At 41.7% G+C, this 26,371-nt stretch overlaps 1 protein-coding gene across 5 annotated transcripts in view; it reads right to left on the bottom strand.

Moving 5' to 3' along the window:
* The window catches only part of RABGAP1L (RAB GTPase activating protein 1 like), a 531,206-nt gene that overhangs the window by 193,172 nt on the left and 311,663 nt on the right, over window positions 1–26,371 (bottom strand). For all 5 annotated transcript variants that reach the window (XM_038413497.2, XM_038413504.1, XM_043491093.1 and 2 more), the window contains exon 14: window positions 12,682–12,795. In XM_038413497.2, the coding sequence (XP_038269425.1) occupies window positions 12,682–12,795 (114 nt within the window). The remainder of the gene's footprint in view (window positions 1–12,681; window positions 12,796–26,371) is intronic.

Here is a 26,371-nt window from a genome sequence, read left to right as displayed (position 1 = left end):
GCTCGCAGAGACGCGTGATGTTATCAGACCGAGTTCTGAGGTTTGGTTTTTTTTAAATTATGTTTCTAGCCCTTATGGTACCGTCATCAGGTGGCTGTCTCCTAGGTGCCCCTTTGCGGCCTCAACAACCCACAGCCTCGATTTCCCTCTTCCAGGCACCCATCACCTGTCCATGTTCTCCACTATATGTGATAAAGGGGTGTATGCCTGGCAGTTCTACCTGAAGCAGGCCAGCACATAGTCTCAGTTTCCTGTTTCTTTCAGAGTCCCCAGTAACTCCAAACAAGTTTTCCAAGTATAAATAGCTATTATCGGGGTTAATTTATTACAAAAGGTCCCACACAAACACAATTCAGATTTCCCCATCAGTCAGAACAGCACATTCATTCTTTCAAATCTCAACACACCATGTACAGCTCTGAACATTTCTCACCATACTCCAGCATCTCTCTTTAGACTCTCAGGTACAGCCCTGGCATTTCTCACCACACCTCCCCCAGGTACGGTTCTGGTGTCTCACACTATGCCTTGCCCCAATCCCACTAGCTATGGTGCTTATCTGCCCTGCTTCATTCTCAGGTCTGGCTCTAGATCTCACACGGAGACACCAGCAAGTTAATCATTCACCAGGATTCAGCCTGCTCTGGCCCTTCAGCTTCAGGTCTCTGGCTCAGAGAGCCAACAGGCATCTCCTTCCTCTGCTTGCAGCCTTCAGCCCTCTCCAGCCATCTCTGGGCATAGCTCTGTGACCTAGAGAAGTCTGTAGGTGACTCCCCCAATTTACTTCCTGTCTTCTGCTTTACCAGCCTGATTTGGCTCCACTGTTCACCCTTGAACTCTCCCTCCTTCAATGACATTCCCTTGCTAAAGCTCTCAACCTAGCCCTGCTCTTCTTATGAGCTTTTTCGCTGGACTCACTCCCTTTCTCAACTCTGGGTTCTGAGCTCTCACTTGACTTCGGGCTGTCTCCCACTAACGTGCACCTGGACTAGAACAGAACAATTGAGACCGATTTCATATAAAGGACCAGTTATTCTGTTACAAGTGTGAATAAGAGCTTGAAAACATGACCCTGAGTGCAACTAATGCAATCATGTCTGCACAGAGCCTGAAGGAGAAGTAGGAGTAGCACTCACTGGGGCAGACCAAACTATTCTAGGAGGGCACTATGCCAAGGTTTAAGGGGCACCCTTCCATTGCTCGGAGAGCCCTGCCAGTACTCTCAGCAAGGCTGGAGGGTCAGAGAGCAGCCAAAGTCAACAGTCCAGAGGAGCAGGAGCCTCCTGGTTCCTCCAGACAGCTGAGGTAACTACAAGAGCAGCCTGGGGAAGAAGCAGGCTCCTGCAGCAGGGGTCCGTATGAGCAAGAGCCCCAGTTACTGCGGGAGATGCAAAGGGTCATTGGTTCCGGCACTCTACAGAAGGTAGAAATGGAGCCAAAGTCACTGTCACATCTCCCAGTGGTCCGAGGAAGGGAAGGTCCAGCATCTGCAGTCCCTGGCTGGCCTGGAGGAGCAGGGACCACTACTGCCTGCAATTTCCAGCTTTTGGGGGGGTGGGATGGTATCCTCTACTACTGCTCCTGAGAGAGGGAAGAGCCTGACATCTCTGCTGCTCCCAAGCTAACTGGGTGGAAGCCTAGGGCTTCCCCTCTCCCTTGAACCTCCCCCACCCCCCCCGGCTTTTTTTTTTGGATGCACAGTAACTGTCAGCAGTCAAGCTGAAAAACTAGGAGCAAAAGCACTGGTGAGGAGCAGATAATGAAGATGGAGTAGGAAATGGACAGGTCGGGGGAATGAGTTTATGAGAGGGAATATAGATTCATAGATTTTCAGGCCAGACTCACTGTGATCACAGAATCATAGAAACGTAGGACTGAAAGAGACCTCGAAAAATCATCTTGTCCTGTTCCCCAAACTGAGGCAGGACTAAGTATTATCAAGGTCATCCCTGAAAGGTGTTTGTCTAACCTGTTCTTAAAAACCTCTAATGACAGAGATTCCACAACCTCCCTAGGTAATTTATTCCAGTGCTTAACTACCCTGATTGTTAGGAAGCTTTTCCTGATGTCTAACCTAAATCTCCCCTGCTACAATTTAAGCTCATTACTTCTTGTCCTGTCCTCAGTAGCTAAGGAGAATAATTTATCACCTTTCTCCTTACCTCAACCTTTTATTAAGTACTTGAAGGCTGTTATGTCCCCCAACTCAGTCTTCTCTTCTCCAGACTAAACAAACCTTTCCCCCCGCCTCCCCACTCTTTACTCATAAGTCATGTTTTCTAGACGGTTAATAATTTTTGTTGCTCTCCTTGGGACTTTCTCCAATTTGTCCACATCTTTTCCGAAGTGCAGCGCCCAGAACTGGTTCAATACTCCAGTGGAGGCCTTATCAGAGTTGAGAAGAATGGAAAAATTACTTCTTGTGTCTTGTTTACAACACTCCTGCTAATACATCCCAGAATGATGTTTGCTTTTTCTGCAACAGTATTACAATGTTGACTCATATTTACTTTGTGATCCACTGTAACCCCAGATCCTTTTCTGCAGTACTCCTTCCTATGCAGTCATTTCCCATTTTGTATTTCTGCAATTGATTATTCCTTATTTAGTGTAGTACATTGCATTTGTCCTTATTGAATTTCATTCTATTTAATTCAGACCATTTCTCCAGTTTGTCAAGATAATTTTGAATTTTAATCCTGTCCTCCAAAGTGCTTGCAACCCCTCCCAGCTTGGTATTGTCTGCACACTTTATAAGTGCGCACTCTATGCCATTATCAAAATCATTTATGAAGATATTGAACAGAACCAGACCCAAGACAGATCTTTGCGGGATCCCACTTGACATGCCCTTCTAGCTTGATTGTGAGCCATTGATAACTCTCTGAGTATCATTTTCCAGCCAATTTTGCACCCACCTTATAGTAGGTTTGTCTAAGATCTAGGCTATATTTCTCTATTTATGAGAAGCTCACGTGAGACAGAATCAAAAGCCTTATTAAAGTCAAGATAGATGACATCTATGCTTTTCCGCATCCACAAGGCTTGTTACCCTGTCAAAGAAGGATATTAGGTTGGTTTGACGTGATTTGTTCTTGACAAATCTATGTTGACTGTTACTTATTACCTTATTTTCTTCTAGGTGCTTACAAATTGCTTGTGTGATTATTTGCTCCATTATCTTTCTGAGTACCGAAGTTAAGCTAACTGGTCTACAATTCCCTGGGTTATCCTTATTCCCTTTTCTATAGATATAGACAAAGGTGTTAGCTAGGTTGATGAATGCCATGAACAGTTCCTGGTGTTGCTCTCTGCACTTCACCTGAATCAGTCATGCCACAAAGATCATGTCAGTTGTGCCTTGGGATGGCCTGAAGCCACATTGTGATTCAGGGAGGTGGAGGAGGTGGTTTAGTAGGATCCAGGCAAGGATCTTTCTTGCGATGGAGAGGACAGCAATATTGCTATAGTTCCTGCACAAAGACTTCTCCCCTTTCATGAATACTGTAACAATGGGTAAGCCGCTTTTCCCTATCCGCGATGCCCTATGGAAGGTGCTGTGTAGGTTTGGCTGTCCACAGAAATTCATTTCCATCATCAGACTACTCCATGATGGAGTGACTGCCACCATTTTGTGCAACAGCTTAGAGACGAAACCATTCATCATTCACACTGGTGTCAAGCAGAACTGTGTCATTGCTCCAACACTCTTCTCCATTGCCTTGCTGTGATCCGCAACCATCTTCCTGATGGAATCGGGATTGAGTATTGTCAGCACCTCCTTAATCTCCAATGTCTCCAAATAAAATCTAAGATCACGAGAACTAGCATCACTGATCAGTATGCAGATGACTGCATCATTCTCGCACACACAGAGGCTGACCTACAAAACACCCTAAATCTTTTTGCAGATGCCTATCACAGCCTGGGTCTCCCTCTCAACCTCGGGAAAACCAAGGTACTCTATCAGCCCTCATCTGCACAGACTTCTCTTTGTACTCCACAAATCACCATCAGCAGAGAACTCCTGGAAAATGTGAACCATTTTCCATACCTTGGTAGCCACCTCTCCCATACAGTCAGTACTGACACAGAAATTGAATACAGGATCTGCTGTGCCAGCACATCCTTTGGAAGACTACTCAAATGAGTCTTCAATGATAGGGATCTGCTAACAGGCCCCAAGATCTTGGTTTACAAGGCAGTTGTCATCCCCACCCTTCTCTATGGGTATGGGACTTGGGAAATCTACAGACATCTCAAGCAGCTGGAAAGGTTTCAGCACTGCTGCCTTAGGAGGATTCTCAGGATCAGCTGGGAAGACTGACGCACTAACCTCAGCGTGCTCTCTGAAGCCAACATCAGCAGTATAGAAGTGCAGGTCATGAAACATCAACTCCGCTGGGCTGTCCACTGTGTACGTATGTCTGACACTCTCCTCCCGAAGCAAGAAATCTTCTCTCAGTTAAGTCAAGGAAGAAGGGCTTGCAGAGGGCAGTGGAAGTGCTTCAAAGACATACTGAAAGTACCTCTTAAAAAGGAAGGCAACAAACTGGGAGGACTCGGCGCAGAACAGAACACAGTGGCACCACAGCATAGACCTAGCCACAGCTCATTTTGAGGAGAACAGATGTGCTCATGAGACAGAGAAGTGACAAAAGAAGGAAAGAAAGGGTAGAACTGTCCAGCCAACAACTATGTCTCCTCCAAGATTATACCTGTCACTTCTGTGGGAAAAACTGCAGGGCATGTGTGACGAATTGCCCCACTTCAAGGTGCCACCTGATGTGCTGAGATACCACTGAGCCCGCCTGTTCTGTTAGCATTGGCCCCTCTTGCTGAGGTAGGCTCTTAAACCTCCTCTAGCACATACACAGGCAGGGCCACACCCCACTGCAGAAAAACACAGACACTCAGATTAGCTCTGGGAAGACTCAGTTTAAGGGACTTGCCTCAGCATTTAGGTGCCCACCTCCCTTAGAGTGAAGACCCAAAGGTATATTGTCTTGCACTGTATAAAACAATCTGCACAGTGCATGCTCATAAAAATTTGCCCTCTTCCTCAATATGGAGAGATATGAACCCTTTCGTGTCCCCTCCCCAGTTGAAAATTGCACAAACTGGGTTTAACAATAAACAAAACAAATTTATTAACTATAAAAGGCTGACTTTAAGTGGTTATAAGGGATAGCAAGCAGAATAAAGCAGATTACTAAGCAAATAAAACAAAACACAAAAACTAAGCTTGATTCACTAAAGAAATTGACTACAAATAGTCATTTCTCACCTTAAATGTTGTTTCAGGTAGATTACAGAGATCCTTGAAAGCCTGCTGCACTGGCCTGCAGCTTGTAACTTCAGATATTATTACTCACAGGCTAGACACGCTTCCAGCCTGGGCTCAACTCTTCTCCCCCGGGTTCAGTTCTTGCTTCCAGGTGATTCCCAGTGTCTCTTTGGGCGGGGAGGCAGAGGAGAACCATGATGTCGTCACTCCCCCGCCTTCTATAGTTTTTGTGTATGGTGACAACCCTTTGTCTTCCAGTGGAAAACATTCCGGGGAGGGGGGGAAGAGAAGTCCCAGTACCAGGTGACTCAGACCCATGTCTCTGCAGGGTGGTAGCTGCCATTACTCACAAGCTGTCTGGAGCGTCCACAGGAAGACTAAGCTCTTTCACAGTCATTGTCTTTACTAATGGGCCATCAGTGGATTATCACATTCAGTAAATCATAACCTTTCCAATGATATCGTAAATGAGCCATCTTGCATAAAGTATGCAATATCTCAGTTATGCCATATCCATATCATAAGCACATTTCCATACAGAATATGGAGTGTAATGTCACAGCATGAGTTGGGCTCCTCAGCCACTTAGAAACTCACCAATGAACCCCCTTGGCAGACATCATACTCGCATTGAGGGCTACCCGAAGAGTTTATATATAGGTATTATATTTGCCCTTTTTCAGTCCTTAGGTATGTCTCCCATCCTCCACGAGTTCTCAGAGGTAATTGTTAATGGCTCAGAGATCTCTTCAGTCAGTTCCTTAAGTGTTCGAGGATGTATTTCCTCAGGCCCTGTCGACTTGAAGATATCAAACTTGTCTAAGTAATTCTTAACTTGTTATTCTGCTATTTTAGCCTTTGATCCTACTTCGTTTAAACTGTTGTTTTCTATGTTACTCATTAATCAATGCTAACTTTTTTGGTGAAAACTGAAACAAAAAAGGCATTTAACTCTTCAGCCACTGCGGCATTTTCTGTTATTGTCTTTTCCTCCTCATTTAGTAATGGGCGTACCCTATCTCTGGTCTTCCTCTTGCTTCCCATGTATTTGTAAAATGCTTTCTTGTTACCCTTTATATTCTAGCTAGTTTAATCTCGTTTTGTGCCTTGGCCTTTCTAATTTTGTCTCTACACACTTACATTTTTTTAATACTCATTCTTTGTAATTTGACTGCTTTTTCACTTCTAGCATGAATCTTATTTGAGTTTCAGGTCACTAAAGATCTCTTGGTTAAGCCAGGGTAGCTGCTTACCATACTTCCTATCTTTCATACGCATAGGTATGGTTTGCTTTTGTGCCCTTAATAATATCTCTTTGAAAAAATGCCAACTGTCCTTAACTCTTTTTTCTCTTAGACTTGCTTCCCACAGGATCTTACCTACCAATTCGCTGAGTTTGCTGAAATCTGCCTTCTTGAAGACCACTGTCTTTATTCTACTGTTTTCCCTCCTACTGTTGCTTAAAATCAAGAACTCAATCATTTCATGATCACTTTCACCCTAGCAGCCTTCCACCTTCAGATTCTCAACTAGTTCCTCCTTGTTTGTCAGAATTAAATCTAGAATAGCCCCTGCTCTATTAGCTTTCTCCACTTTCTGTACAAGAAGTTGTCTCCAATGCATTACAAGAACTTGTTGGATAATCTATACCCTGCTGCAGATGTCTGGACAGTTGAAGTCCCCCATCATCACCAAGTCCTGTATTTTGAATGATTTTGTTAGTTGTTTAAAAAAAGTCTCATCCACGTCTTCTTCCTGGTTAGGAAGAAGGAAACCCCTCCCATGATATCACCCTCGTTCTATACCACTTTTATCCTTATGCAGAGACTTTCAGTAGGTCTGCCTTACACTTCTGTCTCAACCTTGGTGCAAGTGAACACATCTTTAACATAGAAGGCAACACCTCTTCCCTTTCTTCCCTAACTGTCCTTCCTGAACAAGCTGTATCAGTCTATACCAATATTGTCTACTCTGTCCTCCTGCACAGCACAGGCCATAGGACTTGCCTGAATTAACTTGTGTTTGAATCACAGTAGATCTTTTAGCAAAACATCTAAACTTGACTTTAAAATGGCCGGTGATGGAGAACCCACCACAACCCTTGGTAAATTGTTTCAGTGATTAATTACCTTCCCTGTTAAAAACGTATGCCTTATTTTCAGTCTAAATTTGTCTAGCTTCAACTTCCATACATTTGATCTTGTTATACCTTCACTACATTGAAGAGTCTTGTACTATCACATTTCTGTTTCCCATGTAGGTACTTATAGACTGATCAAGTCACCCCTTAAACTTCTCTTTGATAAGTTAAATAAACTGAGATCCTTGAGACTATTACTGAAAGGCATGTTTCCCATTCCTTTAATCATTCTTGTGACTCTTCTCTGAACCCTCTCCAATTTATCAACATCTTCCTTGAATTGTGGACACCAGAACTGGACACAGGTTTCAGAGTAGCAGCCGTGTTAGTCTGTATTCGCAAAAAGAAAAGGAGTACTGGTGGCACCTTATTGATGCTCTAATAAATTTGTTAGTCTCAGAACTGGACACAGTATTCCAGTAGAGATAACACTGGTGCCAAATACAGATGTAATATATAACTTCTATACTTCTACTCAATTTTCCTATTATACATCTAAACATCACACTAGCCCTTTGACCACAGCATCACACTGGGAGCTCATGTTCAGCTGATTATCTACCAGGACCACCAAGTCTCTGTCAGAGTCTCTGTTTCCCAGGATAAAATACTGCATTCTGTAATTACAGTCTGCATTCTTTTTTCTTAGATGTATGAATTTGGCCACACTGAAATGCATATTTGCATGCACCCAGCTTACCAAATAATCCAGATCACTTTGAATCAGTGACCTGTCCTCTTTATAATTTACCAGTTATGACAAAGTTCTTCCTCTGCCTTGGTGGGTCCTGCGCTTTCCGGCGGATTTGCTTGCCTCCGAGGTTCACGGCAGCCCTCAGTTTGGCCACTTTTGTCACTGACACAAACCTGCCATTCACTCAGTTAACCTCATCACTGGCCAGGATGGGGGAAAGGGAGGAGAACAATCCCCACAGTCTGTGTTGTCCCACCTAGTGGGTCGGGGACAGGGCAGAGGCCTTCCCCTCTGATATGACTCACAGTCCAGATCAACTCCTCTTATGTCAAATAAGGAGTTGGGGGAATAGGGGGAACCCTGGCCCACACTCTACTCCGGGTTCCAGCCCAGGGCCCTGTGGATCACAGCTGTCTACAATGTCTCCTGTCACAGCAATGTGACAACTACAACTCCCCAGGCCACTTCCCCATGACCTTCCCCCACCACCTTCTTTGTCCTCACTGTAGGACCTTCTTCCTGATGGTGTTTGTATTCCTCAGTCCTCCAGCAGCACGTCCTCTCACTCCCAGTTCCTTACGCGCCTCTCCCTAACTGAAGGAAGGTCTTTTTTTAACCAGGTGCTCTGATTAGCCTACCTGCCTTAATTGGTTCTATTAGCTTCCTAATTGGCTCCAGGTGTCCTAAGTAGCCTGTTTGCCTTAACTGTTCCCAGCAGGTTGCTGATTGTTCTGGAACAGTCCCTGTTATTTTACACAGGGGAAAGGGACCTGCTTAATCTGGGGTTAATGTATCTACCTTCCACCACTCTCCTGTAGCCATCTGGCCTGACCCTGTCACACACTCCAATCTTTGTATCATCTGAAAACTTAATAAGTAATGATTTATGTTTTCTTCCAGATCATTAATAAAAACTATGTCAATTAATCTCAGTTAACTCACACAATTATCTCAAAAAAATTAACTGCAATTAAAAAAAGTTATCACAATTAATTGCAGTTTTAATTGCACTGTTAAACAGTAGAATACCACTTTAAATTTATTAAAGATTTTGGATGTCATTTTACATTTTCATATATATATATATATATAATATTCTGTGTTTTAATTGAAATCAAAGTTTATATTATTTTATCACAAACATTTGCACTGTAAAAATGATAAAAGAAATAGTGCTTTTCAATTTTCCTCATACAACTACTGTAGCGCAATCGCTGTTGTGTACGTGCAATTTACAAATGTAGATTTTTTTTGTTACATAACTGCACTCAAAACCAAAACAATGTAAAACTTCAGAGCCTACAAGTCCACTCAGTCCTACTTCTTGTTCAGTGAATCGCTCAGACAAACAAGTTTGTTTACATTTATAGGAAATAATGCTGCCTCCTTCTTATTTACAATGTCACCAGAAAGTGAGAACAGGCATTTGCACAGCACATTTGTAGCCGGCATTGAAAGGTATTTATGTGCCAGGTATGCTAAACATCTGTATGCCCCTTCATGCTTTGGCCACCATTCCAGGGGACATGCTTCCATGCTGATGATGCTCATTAGAAAAATAATGCGTTAATTAAATTTGTAACTGAACTCCTTGGTGCAGAACTGTATGTCCCCTGCTGTGTTTTACCTGCATTCTGCCATATATTTCATGTTATAGCAGTCTCTCATGATGACCCAGCACATGTTGTTCATTTTAAGAACACTTTCACTGCAAATTTGACAAAACGCAAAGATGCTATAATGTGAGATTTCTAAAGATAGCTACAGCATTTGACCCAAGGTTTAAACATCTGAAGTGCCAAAATCTGAGAGGGACAAATTGTGGAGCATGCTTTCGGAAGTCTTAAAAGAGCAACACTCTGATGCGGAAACTACAGAACCTGAACCACCAAAAAAAAAAATCAACCTTCTACTGGTGGCATCTGACTCAGACAATGAAAATGAACATGCATCAGTCCACAATGCTTTGGATTGTTATCGAGCAGAACCCATCATCAGCATGGATGCATGTGCCCTGGAATGGTGGTTGAAGCATGGAGGGACATATGAATCTTTAGCACATCTGGTCTGTAAATATCTTGCGACGCCAGCTGCAACAGTGCCATGAGAACTCTTGTTCTCATTGTAAACAAGAAGTATGCAGCATTATCTCCTGCGAATATAAATAAACTTGTTTGTTTGAGCGATTGGCTGAACAAGAAGTAGGACTGAGTGGACTTGCAGGCTCTAAAATTTTCTATCTTTTTATTTTTGAATGCTTTTTTTTTTTTTTTACATAATTCTACATTTGTAAGTTCAACTTTCATGATAAAGAGATTGCACTACAGTACTTATATTACATGAACTGAAAAATACTATTTCTTTTGTTTTTTACAGTGCAAATACTTGTAATCAAAAATAAATATCAAGTGAGCACTGTACACTTTATATTCTGTGCTGTAATTGAAATAAATATATTTGAAAATATAGAAAACATCCAAAACTATTTAAATAGATGGTGTTCTATTATTGTTAAACAATGCGATTAATCGTGATTACATTTTTTAAATCGCCTGACAGAGCTAATAAAAACATTAAATAGCACTGGGCCAAGAACTGATCACTGGAGGATCCCACTAGAAACACTGCTGATGATTCCCCATTTATAATCACATGTTGAGACCTATCACTTAGCCATATTTAATCCATTTGAGATATGTTGGAGTTTTTTGTGCATCGTTCTAGTTTCTTCATTATAATGTTGTGTTGTACCAAGTCAGATCTCAGAAGGTTGGTTTTTTTTTTTTTTTTTTACTGTGTATCACAGGGGTGGGCAAACTACGGCTCGCAGCCAGCCATTTTAATCCAGCCCTCGACCTCCTGCTGAGGAGTGGGGTCTGGGGCTTGCCCCATGCCAGCTGGAGAGCAGGATTGGGGGCCGTGCCACGCAGCTCCCAGAAGTAGTGGCTTGGCCCCCCGCTCCAGCTCTTATGCTTAGTGGCAGTCAGGGGCCTCTGCTCTTCATGCTGTCCCCATCCCAAGCACCACCCCTACAGCTTCCGTCGGCCAGCAACTGGAGCCAATGGGAGCTGCAAGGGCTGTGCCTTCAGAGGGGGCAGCGTGCAGAACCACCGGGCTGTGTGCAGAGCCACCTGGCCATGCCTCCACATAGGAGCCAGAGAAGGGACATGCCGCTGCTTCCGGGAGCCGCTTGAGGTAAGCACTGCCCACAGTCTGCACCCCTGAGCCTCTCCCTTCGCCCCAACTCCCTTTCCCCTCCCATCCTCTGAACCCGTCGATCCCAGCCCAGAGCACCCTCCTGCACCCCAAACCCCTCATCCCCAGCCCCACTCCAGAGCCCAACCCCCCAGCCACAGCCTGAACCCCTTCCCACACCCCAACACCCTGCCCCAGCCCTGATCCCCCTCCTGCCCTCTGAACCCCTTGGTCCCAGTCCGGAGCACCCTCCTACACTCCAAACTCCTCATCCCCAGCCCCACCCCAGAGCCCGCACCCCCAGCTGGAGCCTCAACCCCCCGCACCTCACTCTCCTGCCCCAGCCCAGAGGCCCCTCCTGCACCCTGAACTCATCATTTCTGGCCCCACCCTGGAGCCTGCACCCCCCAACCAGAGCCCTCACACCCTCCCGCATCTCAACCCCAATATTGTGAATATTCACGGCCTGCCATAATATTTCTATTTCCAGATATGGCCCTCTGGCCAAAAAGTTTGCCCACCCCTGGTGTATCAGCTCAAATTGCATGTCGAAAGTCATAAGATAGCTGGTAACTGACTATCTTAGGGCAGACATGTCAGTTTGCAATAGGATACATAAACTTGCAAGAAGCCATTTGATGAGATATAACTCAACATAACTAATAATCCCACAGCTTCACTAAAATAATTCCTGCTGACAAAAAAGAAAAGAAAATCTAATCTTATTTCCTATCCCTGGCTGAAAATCACGATGGTGGGAGAACATAACTGATCTAGCCGTGAGCCCCCACTTTGCGCATCTCTCCACTGTGGCAGGTCTGTTTTTTGTGCCTGGGAACAATTTACTTCACTTAGTGCCTCAGCTTCTTCATCTGTAAAATGGAGCTGATGACACCCTCCTCCATCAAGTGCTTTGAGATGTATGAGTGAAAGTGCTACAAAAGAATTAAGTGTTATTTGTTATCTGAGTAGCTGCTTCATGGAGGCTTTTTGCTACTGTCACTGCAGAACTGGCTCTGGAGTCTCATACTGCCCTGGCAGTTCTCTACTCCAGACCAAGTGACAAAGCTCAGTTGCCTTGTGCCTCTACTGCAACAGACCTATGAGATTGCACTGCCCATCAGCAAAGCTGACTTGAATTCATAATATTCCCAAAGTCTCACTTGAGGAGATACAGAGTATGAAGTTACAAGATCTACTTTAGTAGGTCTAATCCTGAGGAACACTGAAATTACATCTGTAATTCAAAATAAGTTTTAAGTTCTTACTGACCACTGATTTGAACCAGACCAAAGTTACAAGAAGGGAGTAAAATCACAGAAAAATCTCAAATATTTTTTTTTAACTGAAAAAAACTGACCATACCTTACATATCTTGTATAGCGATTCCTGCCCGTCTCCTCCTGTGTCTTTGAAATAGTCATGTGCTGGAAATGTTCGATGAATGTCTCGTGTAATGACGCTCTCCTGGGCAGAGTCCTAATGAGAGAGAAAAAAAATACTATTAGCACAGTTACAGTATAATTAAATATGCGGAATGTAAAATTATATCTGCAGTCAACATGGATACATCACATAACTGCCTTACTGACTCATCCCCCAAAAATGCACTTAAAAAACCCTCAATTCCAATAACCAGTTGACAGCTGCTTTAGTAAGAACAACGTGGCAAGTTTTTCTTCCTCCAGGCTTAGGATCCAAAAAGCTTAAACTCTGGTAGCACTTTAAGGAAATGGTTAGTCATTTAATTGTAGTTACTTTTCCCCTGGAAATGTTGCATACTATATCCCTCTGAATATCAAGAAAACAGAGACAGACTGCCTCGAGCAACCTTACAGATGTATTTCTTCAAAACATATCAAGCCAACAGCAAAACAGTGCTAATTACAAATTAAAACTAGTAGTTTGAACCTGGCTATTTGAAAATACTTAAAATTGACCATTTAATGCTCTCAAGAAAAAAAAACACAAAATGTTATTATATTAGAATCCATAATGACCACACACAACTATTCATCCTGCCTCTCTCAAAACAGCAAAAGGAAGGATTAAGTGATTGTCAGACGAGTCCATACTTTCCCTTGCTACCGGTAACCTCTTTAATTCAGCTGAATTTTCATGCTGGCTAGTAATTAGATCTGTTTGTGTGCAAAAGGAAGCAGACTGCTTGGAAAGCTATGTGTCTGTCAAAAACCATCCAAATTATTGCAAATCAATCCTGAGAAAATTCTACTAGCATATACCAAGCAGAGATGCCTCCCTGGTTCTGAGATTTTTAGGGATGTTCATGAAAATTATGAGGAAGGAATTAGGGAGCTTGCTTGGACCTCTCTCTCCCCTCTTCCCACAGAAACTGGGAATTCTCTCTCTCCTTCCTGTCTAGGCCCATGGGCTGGGAGACATCTGGGCCCCTTGTATTCCACTCCCAAACATGGAGAAATGGAGGAATAGCCCAAGGTAAGATGCCCTCCTATGCCACTAGGGCTCTTAACTGCCTTGGCCAGTCCCAGGCCTGGACCTTCTTCCCAGGAGGATGCTCCTCATCTTCTCATTCTTCTGTTGCGTTCCCCTCTTTCCTCTGCCACTGCAACCTCCTCTTCCTTTGGCTTCTCCTCTCCTGTAGACTGAGCAGCGAGTGTCTGATAGCAGGCAAGCAGTGGGGACTTCAGTCGGGTTTGGGACACTGGATTCATCACCCAAGCCACAGGCTGCGTGTTGTGCTGTACCTGCCCTATGTGGACCTTGCTGGCATACTCTAGGTGCCTAGAGGGTACTAATGTAGTCCAGCAGAGTCCACACAGGGCAAGTAGAATAGCCTGGGACTTGGGCAGTGAATCCAGCAGCACCCAACACATGCAAAATAACTGTGGCTTGCCTCCTATCAGAGCCACACTGCACAGTCTGAGTATTGCCAGAAGGGTGGTGGAGAAGAATGCCCTCCCTGGGGCCAGAGCACTATTCGCTGTGTTTGTCAGATCCCAGTGGTGGTGAGTGACACACACACACACTTGCAAAATTAGCAGAATTAGTAATTTCGTAATTACATGTAAAAATCAGGAGGATTGTGGAAAGTTAGGGAGGGTTGGCATCTCCGTACCAAGGAGTGCAACAAAGGTCCATCTAGCCCAGTATCTTGTCTTTCGACAGTGGCCAATGCCAGATGCCCCAGGAGGAATGAACAGAACAGGTAAGCATCAAGAGATCCATCCTCTGTCGCCCATTCCCAGCTTCTGGCAAACAGAATCTAGGGCCACCATCCATACCCATCCTGGCTAATATCCACTGATGGACCTATTCTCCATGAATTTATCTAGTTCTTTTTTGAACCCTGTTATAGTCTTGGCCTTCACAAGATCCTCTGGCAAAGTGTTCCACAGACTGACTGTGCATTGTGTGAAGAAATACTTCCTTTTGTTTGTTTTAAACCTGCTGCCTATTCATTTCATTGGGTGACTCCTAGTTCTTGTGGTACGAGAAGGAGTAAATAACCCTTCCTTATTTACTTTCTCCACATCCATCATCATTTTATAGATATCATCATATCCCCCCCCCCTTAGTCGTCTCTTTTCCAAGCTGAAAAGTCCCAATCCTATTCATCTCTCCTCATATGGAAGCTGTTCCATACCCCTAATCATTTTTGTTGCTCTTTTCCAAACCTTTTCCAATTCCAATATATTTTTTTTGAGATGAGGCGATCACATCTCCATGCAGTATTCAAGATGTGGGTGTACCATGGATTTATACAGAGGGAATATGATATTTTCTGTCTTATTATCTATCCCTTTCCTAATGATTCCCAACATTCTGTTATCCTTTTTGACTGCTGCTGCACACTGAGTGAATGTTTTCAGAGAAGTATCCACAATGACTCCAAGATCTCTTTCTTGAGTGGTAACCTCCTGAGGTCCCTTCCAACCCTGATATTCTATGAACAGCTAATTTAGACTCCATCATTTTATATGTATACTTGGGATTATGTTTTCCAATGTGCATTACTTTGCATTTATCAACACTGAATTTCATCTGCCGTTTTGTTGCCCAGTCACCCAGTTTTGTGAGATCCCTTTGTAACTCTTCCCAGTCTGTTTAGGACTTAACTATCTTGAATAGTTTTGTAACAGACGCAAATTTTTCTAGCTCACTGTTTACCCCTTTTTCCAGATCATTTATGAATATGTTGAATAGGACTGGCCCCAGTACAGACCTCTGGGGGACACCACTATTTACCTCTCTCCATTATGAAAATTGACCATTTAGTCCTACCATTTGTTTCTTATTTTTTAATCAGTTACCAATCCTTGAGAGGACCTTCCCTCTTATCCCAGGACAGCTTAATTTACTTAAGAGCCTTTGGTGAGGGACGTTGTCAAAGGCTTTCCGAAAATTTAAGTACACTATATCTACTGGATCACCCTTGTCTACATGCTTGTTGACCCCCTCAAAGAATTCTAGTAGATTGGTGAGGTATGATTTCCCCTAACAAAATCTATGTTGACTCTTCCCCAACAAATTATGTTCATATACGTGTCTGACAATTCTGTTCTTTACTATAGTTTCAACCAGTTTGCCCGGTACTGAAGTCAGGCATACTGGCCTGTAATTGCTGGGATCATCTCTGGAGCCCTTTTTAAAAACTGGCATCACATTAGCTATCCTCCAGTCATCTGGTATAGAAACTGATTTAAATGATAGGTTACAAACCACAGTTAGTAATTCTGCAATTTCGCATTTGAGTTCCTTCAAAACTCTTAGGTGAATATCATCTAATCCTGGTGATTTATTATTGTTTAATTTATCAGTTTGTTCCAAAACCTCCTCTAATGACACCTCAATCTAGGGCAGTTCTTCAGATTCTAAAAAGAATGGCTCAGGTTTGGGAATCTCCCTCACATCCTCAGCCGTGAAGACCGACGTGAAGAATTCATTTAGTTTCTCTACAATGGCCTTATTGTCTTTGAGTGCTCCTTTAGCATCTCAATCATCCAGTGGCCCCACTGGTTGTTTAGCAGGCTTCCTGCTTTCTGATGTACTTACTTTTTTTTTTGCTATTACTTTTTGAATCTTTGGCTAGCTGTTCTTCAAATTCTTTTTTGGACTGTCTAATTATATTTTTACACTTCACTTGCCAGAGTTTATGCTCCTTTGAATTATCCACACTAGGATTAAGTTCCACTTTTTAAAGGATATCTTTTTGCCTCTCACTGCTTCTTTTACTTTGTTGTTTAGCCACTGTGGCACTTTTTTGATTTTCTTACTATGTTTTTTAATTTGGGGTATACATTTAAGTTGAGCCTCTCTTATGGTGTCTTTAAAAAGTTTCCATGCAGCTTGCAGGAATTTCATTTTTGGCACTGTACCTTTTAATTTCTGTTTACTAACTTCCTCATTTTTGCCAAGTATCAGAGGGGTAGCTCTGTTAAGTCTGTATCCACAAAAACAATGAGGAGTTTGGTGGCACCTTGAAGACTTACAGATTTATTTGGGCATAAGCTTTTGTGGGCAAAAACCCCCACTTCTGCATCTGAAAAACATCATCTGGAAGGAGGGTTCCAACTATGGAATCATTTCCCTCTACTCCAGTTGGATGGTCTCCTTCCCTGAGACTTTCATCCTCCTCAATAGCACAGAGGCTGTCAGACAGGGGGTGGGACCGTTCTACTATGTCTCCTAAAGTCTCATCTCTGTCCTGGAAAGTCTCATCTATGTACCTCTCTGTCTCCCTTAGCTCATCCAGTTCAGCCACTCTGGCCTCCAAAGCCCATACACAATCTCTGAGAGCCAGGAGCTTCTTGTACCGAATGCACACATATGCCACCTGCCCATAGAGAAGGTAATCATACATGCTGCATTGAGTGTAATAAACTGGATAGCCCCCACTCTGTTGTTGGACTTCTGCCTGCATTCTATTTTTACTCCTGCACCTCTTTCCTTTGTTGATGTTTTGTTTTTATCAGGGAGTATTTTTGGCCTTAAGTTTAAAGAAGTTTAAATAATGTTAGTGTATCTAGCCCCCCATCACACTTTCCCCTAAACTCCCTCGCAAAACTCCTCTGTTCACTAGTTCCTCTGGTGGCTTAGGAGCAGGCTTTTTAAAGCCCTGGTCTTCCTGAGTAGCCCAGCCCCCTGGTTAAAGGTTAATGGATACTAAAGGGTTTAGATATCAAAGCCTCATTAAGAAGCACATCAGGGAGCATATGCTGTACTAGGTATAGAACCAATGCAATTTATTCCCTCCTCAGAGCAGCAGGGAGGCCAGGAGGAAGATTGTGACTCAGGAAGTCATAATCTCCATCTCAGGGCTACCCTGTATTCAGGGCAGATTGTAAACTCAAGATTTATCCCAGAATAAGGAGAAATTGTTCAAAATAAATTGGAAACCACATTCTTGACTGTGTGATGATGTAGGTCAACTGGGAGCCACTCACCACTAGAACTCATGAGAAAGGAGGAGACTTTCAGATAGGATGGAAGGTACATCATTCTCTTTCTACTTTTTAAAATATAAATTAACCAAATTTCAAATACTTTAACTTACAACAGCAGTTTCACATCTTTACATCTTTGAAAAGGGAATTCCCAGATTTTCATTGGTGCTCATCACTTGTTTCCAGTTCTGAAGGTCCAGAGATATTGATCTTTGAAGTGGACACTTTTAGTATTAAAAGGCTACTTAGGACACTTTCAGAAGGTTTTATGGCTCCCTCTGAGACCCACAAAGTTGAGAAAGAGTAACTAAGGCAGCTGGCTTTACAGGCTCAGGAATATGAAAAATAATCTCAAAATATTTTGTTAAAATTCCCTAAAATATTTGTAAATGTGACACACACAATATATATAAAGATGTGGTGTAGTATAAAGGTTTTGTTAGCACTGGCTTGGGATGACAACATGTCTTTGCCACTTGTGAATATGGCTTTCCCAAACTCATGCCTCAATAAAACTTTACACCACACAATCCTGTACTCACATTCTCTCACTCCCTTTCCTCTCCTCATTCTCCACATTTTTATATAAAAATATATAAAATTGACGCAGCATGTACATAATCCCATACAATTCCGCTTCACAATCAACTACTTTAAAAATTCAATAGTCCTTTTCCTTTTAAAATCTCACATTAGAATTTGTATGTCACATGTTGGAGTTTTGTGTATTGAGTGAAAGACGAGATTTTTTTTGTGTAGTTCAGTTCAGATCCTTTCCATAAATAGACCATCTCTTAATTATCATAATCTTTTATTCATCTGGGAGTATAAAATGCACCAACCTTAATTAAAAGAGAGACAGGAATTGAGAAAAAGCAGAAAGGGCTATTCCTGGGAGGCTTTTTAACAGAGTTAGATATCAAGATACTTGGATAAAGAGAATGGTTAGGTTAGCCCAATAAATACATTGGTTAATTTAGTTCTGTAGAATGCTACCTTAGTCTCAAACATATTAACTGCTGTCATAGCAAAAACAGCTTGTACTGGCATTAGATATAATAGTCTTGCTAGATATGAACCCAAACCAAAACCTTAGATCTGAACATCCCTGAACTTTGCAGAATTCAAACCTGACTATGAATTGTGTGTCCTAGGCCCATCTCTGACTATTACAATACTGTGGGCTATTAATTCACCTTTTTTTAAGACGGTAGAAATCTTTATTTCATCCAACTGTCTCCCACTGTCCTCAGACTGTTTTCTGGCCAAGATTTTCAAAAACAACAAGTGATTTTGATTTACAGGCACCCAAACTGAAAAACTGTAAATTGATCAATTTTCAGAAAGTGATGAACACCTCTCCTCTGAAAATGTGGCTCCTTAAAAGAGCCTCAGTTTGGGAACCCAAAATTACCAGTCATTTAAAAAATCTTGGCTTCTAGATATTGCAACAGCTTGCTGTTAAGGAGATGGATCATTTTCATACGGAGGAAGTCTGGATTTGGATTGGTCCTGAGTAAAACTGACAAATTCAAATTAGATCCAATTTTTTTTTATTTTTTTTTTTTAAACAGTGAGGGTGATTTACCAATGGAACAAACTTCCAAGGAAAGTGGTTGATATGCATTTCTTGATGTCTTCAGATCAACAGCAGATGCCTTTCTGGAAAATATGTTTTGCTGCACCCCAACCGCCGACCTTAGCCCCCCGCCACACCCCAACCCCCTGCCCTGAGCCCCTGCTGCACCTCACACCCTCCCGTACCCCAACCCCCTGCCCTGAGCCCCCTTGTACATCCCATACCCCTCCTCTACCCCAACCCCTTGCCCTAAGCCCCTTCCTGCACACCACACCCCCTCACCACACCCCGCACTCCCTCCCGCACCCCAACCCCCTGCCCCAGCCTTACATTCATGGCCCTGCATGCAACTTCCCCACCCAGATGTGGCCCTTGGGCCGAAAAGTTTGCCCACCACTGCTCTAGGCTTAGAGCTATTGTCAAGGTTCCTTCCCCACTCTGAACTCTACGGTACAGATGTGGGGACCTGCATGAAAACCTCCTAAGTTTATTTTTACCAGCTTAGGTTAAAACTTCTCCAAGATACAAACTATTTTCCTTTTTCCCTTGGACTTTATTGCTGCCACCACCAAGCATCTAACAGATATATAACTGGGAAAGAGCCCGCTTGGAAACATCTTTCCCCCCAAACCCTACACTCCCTTTCCTGGGGAAGGCTTGATAAAAATCCTCACCAATTTGCATAGGCAGATCCAAACCCTTGAATCTTAAGAACAATGAAAAAGCATTCAGGTTCTTAAAAGAAGAATTTTAACAGAAGAAAAAGTAAAAGAATCACCTCTGTAAAATCAGGATGGTAAATACCTTACAGGGTAATTAGATTCAAAACATAGAGAACCCCTCTAGGCAAAACCTTAAGTTACAAAAAGACACAAAAACAGGAATATCCATTCCATTCAGCACAGCTATTTTATCACCCATATAAACAAAACAGAATCTAATGCATATCTAGCTAGATTGCTTACTAAGTTCTAAGACTCCATTCCTTTTCTGTTCCCGGCAAAAGCATCACACAGACAGAGAGAACCTTTGTTTCTCCCCCCAGCCCCCATTCAACTTTGAAAATATCTTGTCTTCTCATTGGTCATTTTGGTCAGGTGCCAGCGAGGTTATCCTAGCTTCTTAACCCTTTACAGGTGAAAGGGTTTTTCCTCTGGCCAGGAGGGATTTTAAAGGAGTTTACCCTTCCCTTTATATTTATGACAGCTACTTATACTCAGATCCACCTACCATATTGTAACTTACATCGCTCACTGCACATCATCTCTGAATTTGGACCAATAGAGTCTAAATATAAGTGCAATTTAAGGAATTTAGGATGGTATACACTGAGGAGTTAGAAAAGGAGGAGGGGGTTAGAAAAGAAAACAACAGAGGATGTAACAATCTATATGTGAAAGCAGACTGCACCTTACTTTAATTTACACTGTCTCACCACTGCGTCCTGCTACTCAGCGTGTACGTACACCAGCTCTTCCTTAGAGATTAGTAAACTGGTCTGAGAAAGTAACCTATATCACACTTATACATCACATATGAATTTCACAAGAATGCTGTGAAAGTAAACACTAGCATTGCAAAACATGCCCTCATCTGGAGTACTGTACAAGTACTGGTCACTCATTGTCGAAAAGGATATTGCAGGATTACAGGGGGTTTAGAGAGGAGTGACAAGAATCATCAAGAGCACGTGAAAAAAGAGAAATTGAAAAGATTAGGATTGTTTACCTTTGTGAACTATATAAAATAAGAAATGGCCTAGAGAAGGTTGAATGGGAACTTCTGTTCTCCCTGTCTCATAACACAAGAACAAAGGGACATTTAACAAAATTTAAAGGTCAGAAATTCAAAACAGATAAATGAAAATATGTTTTCACACAATAAGAACGGGTCAGACCAAAGGTCCATCCAGCCCGGTATCCTGCCTATCGACAGTGGCCAATGTCAGGTGCCCCAGAGGAAGTGAAACTAACAGGTAATGATCAAGTGATCTCTCTCCTACCATCCATCTCCACCCTCTGACAAACAAAGGCTAGGGACACCATTCCTTACCCATCCTGGCTAATAGCCATTAATGGACTTAACCTCCATGAATTTATCTAGTTCTCTTTTAAACCCTGTTATAGCCCTAGCCTTCACAACATCCTCAGGCAAGGAGTTCCACAGGTTGACTGTGTGCTGTGTGAAGAAGAACTTCCTTTTATTTGTTGCACCATGCATAATTAGGCAGTGGAATTCCTTGCCAAGGAAGCTACTGGGGCAAGGAACTTAGCACAATTCAAAGACATTTGAATATTTATATGGAAATCAAGAAAAGACCTATAGTTAGCAACAAACATTTTGTAAGGGAAATTAAGACAATCTCTAACTATCAGAACTCAGAATGGGACCTAATGTGGGGCACAAATACCACCACATCTGCTTACAGTGGGGTTTCCTTAACTTTTCTCTGGCACATCTGGTGCTCACTTCTGGCAGAGACAGGATAGCAGACCAGATGGACTTTCGTTCTGATCTAGTCTGGCAATTCCTACATTCCAAAGAACTTTGCAAAATACAAAATTATAATACTAATAGTTTAAAAGAGCTAAATACATATGTAGATACTATTCCATGCTTGTCCATTTTTCAGAACAAAAAAAGAAGGTAATATATAGAGTTCAAAGGGGTCAGGTAACACCTGGTCAGACCCAGAGAAAGGTTACCATCCAGCTAAAAGATTAGGTGAATTTTAATTTTTTTCCCCTGTAAACATTCATTACACTATTAGAGCAGATACAAAACAATTAACAATGCAACAATTCTTCAAAAAAACAAACAAACAAACCCACAACCCTTTACTCTGCCTGAGTTTTTCTTCATTCTTTCCCTTTTCTCTCTCTATTCTGTACTCTCTTTTTTCTGCTACATACTGATACATTTAGTTTGTCTCAATCTGTTTGCTCTTCAAAAAAAACAAACAAACAAAAACAAAAAAACCCCACAGGTTCCTTTTGCTTCAAGGCATTGCGTGTCCGATGGTCAGTTTGTCCCACTGTGATGGAGTACTGTAAATTTAAAGTGGTCATTAAAAGTTTATCAAGGAGTCTCTTGAAGTTGCATGCAGAAGACAGAGACACTGTATATCACAGAGAATTTCTGCCTGTGGCATAGGTAAGTTGGAGGTGTGATTTGGGAAGAAAAAAAAAAAGGTGGGTGTCTATCCACTGGAAGTTACCCAGACCATGATGTGCATACTCAGTGTCATTCAACATTTCTTACAGGCATACAGATGTAGCAGCCTCTAGTTCTTCTGGAAGGCTCTTTTCTACTTCTACTTTCCTAATTTTTACATGATTCTGTGACAGTGAGATTCTGAATGGCTGCTACTGGGAACCATAAGAAATCTAATTATAAAAAATAAACAGATGACAATCCTGCACTACTAATTATTATTATTTATTTGTATTACTGTAGTGCCTCTTGCTAAATATTTTATATTTTGCTCTCATGCTGCTTCCATTAGCTGGGCATTGGGATTGCTTCATTCCATTAGAAGGTATTGATTTGATTCATCAAGCTGATGATTTTACTTAGTAAAGAATCAGCAAATATTACTAAAAAGTTCAAGTGACTACACTGGAGACAGAGTTAAGAAACTTTGATTTAAGATTGCAAAAGGAAAACTAAAGACATGGAGATAAATGTTTGAGAGTACCACTCTCATTCTTAATGAGAATACCATGGCTGTAAACCACTGAGAAAGTGAATGGATGATCTGAAATTTAAGACCAAATACTGGAATAGCAAGCTGGTTTGAAGTTTTTAAAGACAAGAAGGCATGCAGTACTGAGCTCCTCCTTTTCATCTCCAACAGATAATCAAGATGTAGGGGGGAGGGTCTCTCTTTTTAACTCCTCTACAGGTGTGGCACCTCAAATTCCAAGACAAGCCAATTAGCCATTACCTGAATGGTAACTGTAGACCAGGAAGGGCAGTTTTGGTATTTATTTCAAAACTACCCCTCACTGTCTACAGTGGGTATATGTGATAAATCAATCCTCCCCACTTCAGCGAATGCCAGAGATAGTATGAGACACAAGTCAGGTGAGGTAATATCTTTTATTCAACCAATTTCTGTTGGTGAAAGAGAAAAGCTTCCGAGCTCCTGAGAGCTCTTCTTCATATAAAGAAAAGGCGTACTTGTGGCACCTTAGAGACTAACAAATTTATTAGAGCATAAGCTTTCATGAGCTACAGCTCACTTCATCAGATGCGTGCAGTGGAAAATACAGTACGGGGATTTTATATACACAGAGAACATGAAACAATGGGTGTTACCATACACACTGTAAGGAGAGTGATCAGGTAAGGTGAGCCATTACCAGCAGGAGAAAAAACAAAACAAAACAAAAAAACTTTTGTAGTGTTAATCAAGGTGGGCCATTTCCAACAGTTGACAAGAACGTGTGAGGAACAGTAGGGGGAAAAATAAACATGGAAAAATAGTTTTACTTTGTGTAATGACACATCCACTCCCAGTCTTTATTCAAACCTAATGTAATCGTGTCCAGTTTGCAAATCTGGTCACTAGATTACAGACCTACAAGTGGCAATACTACAACAAAAAAACTTCAAAAACAAGAGACTGCTGAATTGGAATTAATTTGCAAACTGGACACGATTACATTAGGTTTGAATAAAGACTGGGAGTGGATGTGTCATTACACAAAGTAAAACTATTTTTCCATGTTTATTTTTCCCCCTACTGTTCCTCACACGTTCTTGTCAACTGTTGGAAATGGCCCACCTTGATTAACACTACAAAAGGTTTTTTGTTTTGTTTTGTTTTTTCTCCTGCTGGTAATGGCTCACCTTACCTGATCACTCTCCTTACAGTGTGTATGGTAACACCCATTGTTTCATGTTCTCTGTGTATATAAAATCCCCGTACTGTATTTTCCACTGCACGCATCTGATGAAGTGAGCTGTAGCTCATGAAAGCTTATGCTCTAATAAATTTGTTAGTCTCTAAGGTGCCACAAGTACTCCTTTTCTTTTTGCGAATACAGACTAACACGGCTGCTACTCTGAAACCTTCTTCATATATAATTTGTGTTGCCCTCCAGGACTGAACTCGAGACCTTTTTGGTTTCTTTTTTAATTGCATATGACCTCAGTGTAATCACTGAGACGAAATGACAGAATTTTATTTTTCTTTTTGTCCTGCCCTGTGCTTTATTTGGGTCACACTGAAATTTGATAAATATGTCTTTTAATCTTCTTTAATTAAAGTGAGGAGATGCTTTTGGGTAGCTCTGAATATTGAAAAAGTAACATTGTTATTAACTAGGAAAGTCTGATTCAGTATATGGAAGACATTTAAGGCCCAAGTAAAGGCCATCTGACCCAACATGCTTGCTTATACTTTTTTTACTGCTCTTAATTCCACCAGCCTTCTTAATCCCTTCCCTTCTCTAGAAACAAATCTCGGCAGTTCCTCCTGAACAAGCAATTGAAAACTTATTCCATGGATTTATTATCGCTTGCATGAAATTACTATTTTTCCAAGTTCCTGATTTTCTTTTTGTCTCCTAATTTTTATATTATGTCCTTGTTTAGGTCTCTTTCATCAGACTAAAGAATGTAGACAATAACCAGATTCAAGGAATTTAATTTAAGGCGACACTTGCGGTTAAAGCACTGGTCTGAGTCAGAATACTCCTGACTATGCCATTGACTCATTGTGCCACTCTGGGCAAGTCACTTCACATTCAATTAGCCACCTTAACTCACAATAAATAGTACCTTACTTCACTGATATCAGATTACTGCAGAGTACTGATTTCTGATTAATTGCAAGAGTATGGCAAAGGTGATAGATTTGGGCTTTTACTTCCTATGCACATCAATTTCTTCATCTATATATTGGTAGACTTGCAAGGCTTATCAAGTTTTATAAGGCTTTTTGAGAGCTCCACTGGAAGACATTATATAAGGGGGAAGACAACTTCAGTCAAATAAAAAGAGGTTAAGGTCATTAAAGTGAGGGTATTTTTTTAAACATGTTTATTCAACAAACTGAGGCTGTTCAACTGGCTGTTTGTGTGTGTTCCGAAATTAAACCTAGTTTTGGAGATGAGAAGACCAGTGTAAATGGTTAAGATTTCAAGGAACTGCTGCTCTCCAGAGCTGGCTTATTTTTCACTTGCAAGTTGAGTGACTCCAGCTCTGAGGAACAGCCCTAATAAAATTCAGTTTAATAGGCCTTCAAATGCATGGCAGCCACTAACATTTGTACTGCCTGCTGCTAGCAAAATATTAATATTTGATGTTACAGCATTTTCATTTTAGAAGTCTATTAAGCTTGTGTCTTCAGTGTTTCTGGATTTTGTCATGGAACTGCATTCTTAAAGCTTTACACAGACTGAAAGAATTGCTGATAGACTGATCTTAAAATATGTTTTATCTGCACATAGTTATCCTTATCAAAAGGAGACATGAGCCTTTTTGTTTCTACCTTTCTAGGACAGCTTAGTTTCCCCAATAATCCAAGCAGAAACGCTACAGAAGTATTTTCAGTTGACTGGGTATCTTATTCCAACCAATAAGGAAACCCAGCTGATCTCCAGTGCTAGGCATACAGTCCAGCAAGCATTCTGATACCCCAAATATATTCCTGTCAATATTTGGCATCACAACATTGCCTTTTCAGTCCCCTAATTTGGACACAGACAAGTTATTCTGAAACATTTTCTACTCTCGACTCCACCCTTCTCTCAGAATGGTTAAGATCAACAATCCCATTAAAGGTTAGAGTAAGCTCTGTACAATGACAAGAAGGTACATTGATAGGAGATCAGTTAGAAATTTTTTGGATAAAGGGAAGAATTATTTGGAGTCAATCATCTTTGCATTTTATAGAAGAAAATCCAGTATCAGTGGTGGCCTGGTGTTTCTGTGTTGGGTTGGCAGCTCTTTGCATTACTTGGCAGTGACATTGGCTTTGGAAGAAAAGTAAGACTCCAGCTCCTTAGGCTGGTGGAATTTTGCTGCAATGTTCTTTCAACAT

The sequence above is a fragment of the Dermochelys coriacea genome, chromosome 8 (genome assembly GCF_009764565.3).
Source record: "Dermochelys coriacea isolate rDerCor1 chromosome 8, rDerCor1.pri.v4, whole genome shotgun sequence".
Taxonomy (NCBI): Eukaryota; Metazoa; Chordata; order Testudines; family Dermochelyidae; genus Dermochelys; species Dermochelys coriacea.
The sequence above is the reverse complement of the archived record's forward strand: the minus strand, read 5'-3'. Positions and strand labels throughout refer to the sequence as shown.